Below are 9,500 nucleotides of genomic sequence, written 5' to 3'. Positions count from 1 at the left end.
GACCTACAAGGATCAGCTGTCCAGTCTCAGGCCACGAACGTCTGCACCATTTGATAGACAACTGCCTGGTGTGAGAGGGAGGCATACAATGATGGCTGGGTACGAGGCTGAACGTGACTCCTGTCACAATCTGGTAGTGCTCCTAGTCCATATAGTCCCCATCTTTGCTTAGATAAAGCTGGAGGTCCGTCGTGATAGAAACAGAACAAGACCTTAATTTCATTTTTAGCACTTGTTTTTAACAGTGCATTCTAATGCTACACCGTACATCTAGCGGGATTAAAGCATAGGTTCCAAAATCTTGTGTGCTATCACCAATTTGAACTCTGTCTCCGTCTATTTGTTTGATAAGTCTGGAACTATATCACATGAAACTTCAACTCTCTACGCAGTACGCATAATAGGCAGGTTACGCAAACCCTACGAACGACGAGGTAGGAAGGTCTGCATGCCTTCATTATTTTAGTGGCGACATTTCATAAAGATTTCCACAGTTTCTTGTACGAGTTAAGTACAAAAGTCGTTCCAGGTGAATTGATGAAATCTAGACCTTCGCTCTTCGTAGTTCATTTTCGTAGGGTTTCTCAACCTCCCCATTATTAGTATGATGAATAGTGTTAGATTGAAAGAACTCTGATCCGGCATGGACGTAGCACTGCTAGGCGGGGAGCGTGGGATGCCCCCAGAAGTCACTGAAGACGTGATTTGGCCATGCATGACTTTGGCCGAGAATTTCAAAAAGTGTGAATTTGCTTCCCCCCTCAGAGAGCCATTTGTACCCTCCCCCCACCTGTCCACCACTACCACCGAAAAGCTAGCTACGCCCCTGCTGAGTAATACCCCAGAAGTCCAAGCATCGTCAGTAAGGCACTGAAACAAAGACTCAGGCCACCACTCGGCACTATCGACCGAGCTTATGCCCTGAATAAACTCACAAGCTTCCAGTAACGTGTGCGAGGGGAGGAGGATACGACTGACTCTGGATTTTCGAGGATGAAGCCTCTGAAACGCCACTCAAAACAAGCGATGATCAGGGGACCGGACAATCACTAAGATCAGCAGTTACTTGAGGCTGTATTCATCTGGTCTATACCTGCGGATCTGCTGTTTACAGCGTCCAATCACAAACCACCTTTCTTTCTATTCAATGCACGTCAATCAGATTAAAACATAGAAAGTCCTTAACGCGATTCGGCAGAGGCAAATTATCCACCAGCCTATTGATGCCGTACATAGGGAGCCTTTTTCGTTTCTTCCCGGCGAACTTCCTCAGGTAGTGGCCAATTCTTGCCGATAGGCGGCTCTTCCAGCGCATCTCTGCCTCGATGTGGAGGTTCCTGCGCAGAATGCACCTGACTTTCAATCGACATATGTCTTGTAATGAGGGAACTTTGAATATGACCTCTCTGACCTCTGCCAGGAGCATGTCGCCATCTTCAAATCCGGCGCACTGCGCCACGACCCGAGTTTCGCTGAACCGGTACCCGCAAGCGGCAAGCACGCCAATAGTCTCCAAGTCATTGCTGCGCAATATCGACATCAAGAATTCGTCGCCTACGTTGTTAAAAATATCAATCCCAGTCAGCATGAGAAAACGCGACAGCTCCCTCTTTGGGGCAAATATGGATTCGGCCTCATAAAAGTGGGACAACTCGCATCCCATATTAGAAAAGAAATGTCCGAGACGACATCCCGCGTTAATCAAGTCGATCAAAATGGAAATGACGTCATTCGTGTTTCCGGGTTGTTCCGCATTGTCTAAACTCCGGATGTAGGAATTTATGACGACATCGAAGAGTTGGCTTCGGTAGCTATTGTCAGGAAAATCCACGCATGCGCCATGCTTCAGGAATAGCTTGACTAACTTCGGGAATCGGTTGTCGCAAGCGATTTCAAGGGGTTCTTGAATTTTAGATTTGATGCTGTCATCATCGTCTGTCCCGGACACTGCGTGCTTAAGTATCAATTCCACAATTTCCACGAACCCTCTTTTTGTGGCGACATCTAGTGGTTGTACACATTCCTCATGGTTCAGCTCATAGACGTGCAGATGGCAGCGATTTTCGATGAGAGCTTCGACTATTTTGATCTCGCCGGTGTCGCACGCGAAATGAAGAGGAGTGTAATCTTTGTGCATTTCAATGGCGTTCACGTTGGCGCCATGCTCAATCAGAGCCAATGCGATATCAGTGTGGCGCTCCTTGCACGCAAGATGGAGCGGAGTCATGCCGGACATGTTCTCATGGCTGTTCACCTTTGCGTTTGACCGCAGCAAAAGATCGACCAACTCTTTGTCGCCGTTGCGAGAGGCTCTGTGCAGGAGGGTTCCACTGTCCGCAACATCTTTGCTATTCACCTTCACACCTTCTTCCAACAGGAGAGCGATGATGTTTATATCCGTCGACAAAAAAATGGGGCTGTTGTCAAATTCAAAAAGCTGCGTGGATTCAAAGTTTATCAGCAGTTCAACAATTCTCAAGTGATTGTTTTTACATGCGATATGAAGCGGAGTATAGCCGTCCCGGTCCGCAGCAAACACATTGATGCTCGTGTAACTCAATAAGTGAGAAACAACATCCACGTGGTCTTCCTGCGCAGCGTAATGTATCGCCGTGCGCTGTCTTTGGTCAACTTTGTTAATTTTCGCCTTCTTTTTCAAGCAGAGGATGACGCAGTTTAGATGACCGGTGCGCGCGGCGATATGGAGTGGGGTCCCTCCATCTGCATCACGGACATTGATCTTCTCCCCTTCACCAAGAAACTTCAGAATCCAATCCGGCTCATCAAGAAGACACGCGATATGAATCAGCCGCATCATATCACACTTCGCTCCGTGCTCCATCAAGATTCTCACCACATCGACTTCGTTATTATCGTAAGCGACATACAGCGGCGATTCTGAAAGTGGGCCGAATTCCCAGTCGTATTCCTCATCGTCATCATAGTACCCGGATGACCTTTTTACACCAATCTTCGAATTGACATCTGCGTTGTGATCCAGAAGCAGACGGACTACATCCGGGGCCCCAGCTTCGCAAGCCAAATAAAGCGGCGCAGTCGACATGGCGCTGAAATTCACCCGGGCGCCATGTTGGATGAGAATGTTTGCGGTTGCGTATTGGCCCGCCTTACACGCGCGGTGGAGTGGAGTTTCTACATCGCGATCGCAGGCACCAACAAAGGCGCCGTTGGCGAGCAACAGTTTCACCATATCAGTCTGACCCAGCGCCGCGGACACGTGAAGAACCGTCCCGTTCCTGCTATCAAACGGCTGCGGGATTCTCTGGCCGGCATCGGCGCCCAATCGCAGGAGATCGGCCGCTTTCCAACAGTTGCCTTCGACGCAAGCCTTCACGAACTCAAGCTCAAGGTCCACATCATCTGCCTCAGCCATTTAGGTGAGAGTTTTATCAGAAGCGCGCTTCCTAACAGAGTTACCGAGTCACAAAATTTGATATTCTAAGATGATAGTCCATTCCGCCACCAACGAGTTATCGTATTGACGCGTCACATTTGCTGTGCTGGAGGCACTGGCTTCTCTTTCGTGTCACGTGAGGGCGTTACCTGAAAATACATAAAGGGATTCAAGGTAAATTACTGACCAGCGTCGTTCAAACTACATGACATGTAAAAGTATGATGGTGGAATCAAGGTGTTTCTGGGCAGTAAAGCGTAAATTCTCATCGAAGCTGACTTTCTCGGCTTTTTTGTGGGGATGCAAAGGCATCCCTTAATCAAAAAGTGCTCAAAGCTTTCATTTCGAATGGTTAAGTCGCTCGATGACAGCGGTTAACTCCTGTATACTTTCTGTGTCCCTCGTCGACATCTAGCCACTCCAATGCCATTTGATTTGCCCCGTTCCTGACCACAACCAAGGGTTTACATACTAAGCACTTAGTGGGAGTATTAAATCACGAGAGTCGAGATGCTTTGCACTTCAACAGATATTAAAATATATCCACTGATAAAGGACACATGAAATGTCATGTTTGTTTTCGGACCAGACAGTGGCCTGGGGATTCGTAGAACACAAATATGATAACATGTGGCCTATTTTGCGCAGCAAAGACCTCGATTCCACTTATTATTAATGATAACTGTCTCAATTATTTATCTGATAGGCGACAGACAAATACTGTTACACATTAAAGGTCAAATGCTGAGCTATTTAACCTGTATTTGTGGTGAATTTTCATAATATGCTATGTTAAAAAACATAATAAACCGAAAGGAATTGAAAAAATAGTGATTTTTTTGTGAAATAAGTGCTATTGTTCAGTCCTCTGCGAGCTCGTTTTTGAAGGCGCTTTTGAAAAGACCTTCGAACATACCCTCGCACCGAGAGACGGGACCAAGAAGACAAACGATGCCCCTCGCACCGAGAGACGGGACCAAGAAGACAGACGATGCCCCTCGCACCGAGAGACGGGACCCAAGAAGACAGACGATGCATGTGTCTTACCCATACTTTTCGGGCCTTCTTGTCGCGAGGAAAATTGTGATAACCGACCCCATCTACTTTCAACACCTTCGTTGAATCACTGCTGCAGTTTGGTGCGACGCAGTAAACCATTTTTGCATTAGAACATGTAAAATAAATGGTTTTACATGGTAGGAACGGCGTGAACGCAACCAGGAAGTAGAATCAGCTCTCAGATGAATGAAAACAAAACTGGTCTCCTGTCTTGCGCAGGCATCTACATCATGGCGTTTGTGTATGCAGGCAGTGGGATCAGTCTAACAATGACAGCACTAGTGACGTCACTCCTCATTTGGAATTCCCCAAAACCGCGAGAGTTTCCGAACGAAATACGAACTTTGCCGAAGCAAATTCACGCTAAGACTGGGCGGTTTATTTGAATTTCTTTATTCCATGCGATATTTATGCAAATAAATTGACTACATTTGACATCTAAAGGTAACAAAAGGTTATCCTGATGTACTTTGATTAAGATTAGGCCTAACTTTGGCATTCAACCTTTAAACGCCGACATAATTGTAGTAAGTGGAACAGTAACAAATTCATTGTCACATTGAGATTTCAGCAGACTACCGTGATTCACTCGACATGCACTGTTACCAGTCACTGTCTACCAGTTGACAACATGAAGGCCGGAGGGTTCAATCACAGCAACATTTCATCACTTACCAAAGAACACCAAGGTTAACAGGTCCGCCATTTTGTCTAGGATGATATGCACACTTATTTCTGGCCGCAAATTCATATGAATTCGTATTGGTGGTTGTTATAGCAACTCGACTCGTGATGGAACATCCATTCAGTGAATAGATGAAGCCCTAATCAATAATCGATCTTTCCCCAGGTGACTTCGACACACTACAACAGCATGTATCTGGATGGCAGACACTGCTGTGGGTGCAAGTTTGCAGCGGCGGCGAACATGTGACGTCATGAATGTCTGATCACGCGAGCTGGTTCGGTTGGTGGAAGCAGACGTGATTCCTTCAGTGATGTGGTTTCCATGGTGAGCTGGTTGGAAAGTTGACCAAGTGGATGTGCGGATTGACTCGGTACATCTTGTAGTAACATAGTATGCTTGCTTAACCACAGTATTGTCTATCTGATTCATTTCGCTTTACTAATTTATTGCCAAAAGACTCAGCTAAATAAGATGTCCGGGATTCATCTTAACCAATCAGATGGCTACATTTGCCTGAAGCAGGAATTTCTCCAAAGGCTCAGCACAGCCATGAAAGAAAAAAGCATGGGCTTTTACGTCGGGACTACTCATGTCAACAGGAGGGGCAGAATCGAACTACATCTACTTTGTCGTGAGGTGGCGATAGTCCTGGTGGTGGCGAGACAAACCACTTCGTGTCACTAAGTTCAACATAGGAGTCACTTTAAGTTCTCAAGCCATATTGTTAAATCTCTTTTTTTACTCGGATTAGATCAAGCATCGTGATTTTTTTGTTAAAATTCTCGGGAAGCTATGAGTAACTGAATGACTGAACATAGCGATGCAGCATTTACAGTACATGTAGTGGTGAAACCAATGTGCCCATGAAAAAAGTCAGTCTTAGCCAGTAAATGATATCGTTGGAAATTATGAATGAAACAAACAACCTGGCACTGTGCCAGGAGTATACCAAGATCAACCTCGTCCCATGTGCGCTCAAGCATTCATCCAAACACTGTTCGTGAACTATGCGTCCAGCAACGATGAGAAAATGGAGCCGAGGTTCTGTCGTTGCGGCGAATGTTTGTAAACAAACACCTCAGCGGGAGCTGGTCATAAATGAACAACTTGTTCAAGGTGCTGGAAAATCATGTTATTAATCACATCTATAAAATATGATTTGACAAATTGGCTCTTTGCGTTCAGTAGTATTTAACAGGTGTAAGACGCGGTACTGGTATAAGTTTGTTGATCAGTTTAAGGTCATTATAACTTTTACCAAAATAATGCAACTGCTTCAATTCCTCAAATTTCTAAATAATCGGACTGAACTTCATCAAAAAACCACTTCTGATTGGTCGATTTTAACCACGACTTTTGGGTAGCAGAAATGGATTCTTCTGATTTGATAAGCCAACAAACCGTTGATGACGACCTCGGTGAAGTAGAATTTAGTTTTTCTGATTGGCCAATATTCACGACAAGAAGATTCAATTGTCTAATTTGTTTGGTGCCAGAAAATGGGCGATGGTTGCACGTGTGTCTACATGTGGACACACATCTTCAGATAAATCTCGTAACAGCGTCTAGTACAAAGTCTAAAAGTACCGTGAATAGTATTTACAATCAAGGTGTCCGACTCACCCATGCTCACAAAGTCAGTGGTTCAACGTTCTTGGCCGCTTACCGTGATCACCATGTGTCCCCCCACGAAGAAAACTGCTCCTAAACGACCGCCGCCAAAATTGGGCGCCGAGCTGGGCCAGGGGAAGGTGGAGACTGTCGTACTGCGGAGCACTCGGGGACGGACGCGAAGGAGGCTCAACTTTCTTGAGGATAACTGTCGATGGATGAAATATGCCGTGATTGCTTATAGCATAGGTTTAGGTGTAAGTACACGTCAGACTCTTTATTTCACCCCCCCCCCCCCCCCACCCCCCGTCACAACCAGGCAACAAAACGAAACGGTGTTGTCTATTGTCTTTGAACAAAGCCCGCTCGCACATAGGCCTGAATTCACATTGTCTACAGCTTATCAAAGGGATCTTGATAACATTAACACCTATGAAACATCTTTCATGGCGGTCGGTAGGCGTCAACCAGGAAGAGCAAATAAGCGTCATGCACCTTAACAGCCGTTTTGCTGTCGTTTTGAGACACTCTGCTCCACATTGAGCCAGTTGTTGGGGCCGACATTGTATCGCTTCAACCCCTTTTTCCTTCCAGTTACTCGGGGTCATAATCGTCTCAGTGGGCGTCTGGCTAATAACTGGCGCCAACCAAGTCCTGCCTCTCACTAGTATTCCATTCCTTGGGGACATCATCAAACTGGCCGCAGGGATTCTCATCGGCTTTGGAGTGTGTATCATACTGATGTCGCTGCTTGGAGGGTTCGGGGCGTTTAAAGAAAACCAATGCATGATGACCACGGTAGGTGGCATAGAGACGTTTCGACATCTTAACTCCAGCGCTTACGTAGACGCCTTGGTGTTGGCAGAGACGTTTCGACATCTTAACTCCAGCGCTAACGTAGACGCCTTGGTGTTGGCAGAGACGTTTCGACATCTTAACTCCAGCACTAACGTAGACGCCTTGGTGTTGGCAGAGACGTTTCGACATCTTAACTCCAGCGCTAACGTAGACGCCTTGGTGTTGGCAGAGACGTTAAGCAACTCCGTATTAAACCGTCGGAAATTGTTTTCGATCTCTGTCGAGGCAGGAATCTTGTGACACTGATCTTGGTCTCGTGTTGTTTTTTTCTTTACCATCCTGTATAAAGGCCTATACCAGGGAGACTAAGCAATGCATCGTAACAGGTCCTGCATACTAGGTTCGCTGAGATTTGAATTTGGTTTGATGGTGGTGCTGACATCTGACGTTTTCAAAAGCTACTTTAAGTTGCCGGGCGACAGCATGGTTTGTCAATGCCTATCGTGTCCCTTTAATACCATTCTTACTCACTGAGAATACGGACGTTCAGTCGCCCCTAATTCACTATGACAAAATAAACTTGTCAAAAGACAAAATGTCATTTGCATCTTCGAGCCTGACACCCTTTTGCTTTCAAAGACATTGAATTCCTGACAGTTTTTCTGTGTTCCTTTCCAGTTCTCCGTTCTCCTTGGCAGTGCCCTTTTCCTTGAACTCGGCTGTGGCGTTTGGGTACGTGTAGCATCTTAAAGGTTCCCTTTCGTTCACGTAAACGTAAGCGCAATCTAAACCTATACATGTACCAATAAATCATACTACCGATTTATTAGTAGCATCCAATAGTCAATGCTGGGCCCTAGACATTCGGAGTTTCAGGCCATTTCACTCCGTCGGTGCTTACAGGGTTATTTCATCCTTCAGAGTTGAATTTTTTCGCAAGTTCAAAATTCTGGAATATTTTCAAAGCAAAAGGTTTTTTGGGGCTGATGATGTTTCTTCATTTTGAGTTTCAGTTTGAACCTGGAAATTTGTTCATCCTTCATAGTTGAATTTTTTCATCAGTTCAAAATTCCGAAACATTTTCAAAGACAAAAATCTTTTGGGACCGATAATTTTTCGTCATTTTTAGCAGAAATAAAACAGGCCGTTTGGTCGGGTAAGAGGGGCGAATATGGTCGTTGGGACCCCCATTCCAGTGGTCGTGGTCTGGGTACCGGGGTGGTCGTGTTACCGAGGGCCTGGTAATGGTAATTAGAGAGGAAACCATTCGGGACCGGCGATTCTTGGTCGTCATAGCGGAGTGGTCGCCGACTGGAGTTCGACGGATAGTCCTTTTTTAGAAGAACGTATCACGGGAAACGCGCCCCTGGTTTTAAAAAATATGATTTATCACGTTATTTCAGGCATTTCGGATGTACGGTGATGAATACGGATCTGTGACGGGAGGAGGCGCTAGCAGTATAACTATCACGGTGAGTAATATATGAACTTGCCTCGAATTGGCAGGACAAACACTTTGTCACTTCGGGACACCAACAGGGGTCATGTTTGTCTCACAAAGGAACACAGGGAGTACATGTATCAGTGTGTTTCCTTGGCGGGAAAGAAAGCATTTAGAAGGAGGGCCGTGTCAGCAGTAACCTCTGCTCCAAGAAAGCACTCCTGTTGTAATTTGGATCATCTTTCTGGAGTGACCAGCTGACTCTCCGACTATAACGAGTGACGTCATAACTCTGTGAGGGATACCGAAGTTAGTTCATCATAAAGACTCCATTGATGGCATGATTTTCTATTTCAGGTCATCGGATTCATCCTGTCCACCATTTATTGCTGCTACGTCACCAAAAGTGCGGACCGAGTTCAAGGATATCCAGTATGACGTCAACAGAAGTAGGCGTTTCAGGGGCGTAGCTAGCTTTTCGGGAGGGG

General features: G+C 45.8%; 2 protein-coding genes across 6 annotated transcripts; one reads left to right on the top strand and one right to left on the bottom strand.

The window, feature by feature from the left end:
* Positions 1-137: 137 nt before the first annotated feature.
* On the bottom strand, positions 138-5,234 carry LOC135502453 (ankyrin-2-like). Of its 5 annotated transcripts, none has more exons than XM_064795293.1 (2): positions 5,150-5,234; positions 138-3,564 (listed from the first exon to the last, which is right to left on the bottom strand). In XM_064795293.1, the coding sequence occupies exon 2, from the start codon at positions 3,392-3,394 to the stop codon at positions 1,145-1,147; it is 2,250 nt and encodes a 749-aa protein (XP_064651363.1). In that variant the 5' UTR covers positions 3,395-3,564; positions 5,150-5,234; the 3' UTR covers positions 138-1,144. The 5 variants fall into 5 exon arrangements, with proteins under 5 accessions (XP_064651363.1, XP_064651362.1, XP_064651366.1 ...); XM_064795292.1 differs by lacking the exon at positions 5,150-5,234 and adding an exon at positions 4,463-4,640; XM_064795296.1 differs by lacking the exon at positions 5,150-5,234 and adding an exon at positions 4,469-4,640.
* A 1,566-nt stretch (positions 5,235-6,800) lies between these two features.
* LOC135502621 (tetraspanin-4-like) lies at positions 6,801-9,498 on the top strand. Its single transcript, XM_064795571.1, has 5 exons — positions 6,801-7,030; positions 7,368-7,571; positions 8,250-8,303; positions 8,975-9,043; positions 9,370-9,498. Exons 1-5 carry the CDS (start codon positions 6,839-6,841, stop codon positions 9,448-9,450), a joined length of 600 nt encoding a protein of 199 aa, XP_064651641.1. The 5' UTR covers positions 6,801-6,838; the 3' UTR covers positions 9,451-9,498.
* Positions 9,499-9,500: the final 2 nt, after the last annotated feature.

This window comes from Lineus longissimus, chromosome 18 (genome assembly GCF_910592395.1).
Source record: "Lineus longissimus chromosome 18, tnLinLong1.2, whole genome shotgun sequence".
NCBI classification, from domain to species: domain Eukaryota; kingdom Metazoa; phylum Nemertea; class Pilidiophora; order Heteronemertea; family Lineidae; genus Lineus; species Lineus longissimus.
Note: the sequence above shows the minus strand (reverse complement) of the source record. Positions and strands in the feature narration are given on the sequence as shown.

Coding starts and splice junctions, on each gene's coding strand:
- LOC135502621 (XM_064795571.1), top strand. CDS start 6,839: ATGTGTCCCCCCACGAAGAAAACTGCTCCTAAACGACCGCCGCCAAAA. Junction 7,031..7,367: donor CTTATAGCATAGGTTTAGGT/GTAAGTACACGT, acceptor TTTTCCTTCCAG/TTACTCGGGGTCATAATCGT. Junction 7,572..8,249: donor ACCAATGCATGATGACCACG/GTAGGTGGCATA, acceptor GTTCCTTTCCAG/TTCTCCGTTCTCCTTGGCAG.
- LOC135502453 (XM_064795293.1), bottom strand. CDS start 3,394: ATGGCTGAGGCAGATGATGTGGACCTTGAGCTTGAGTTCGTGAAGGCT.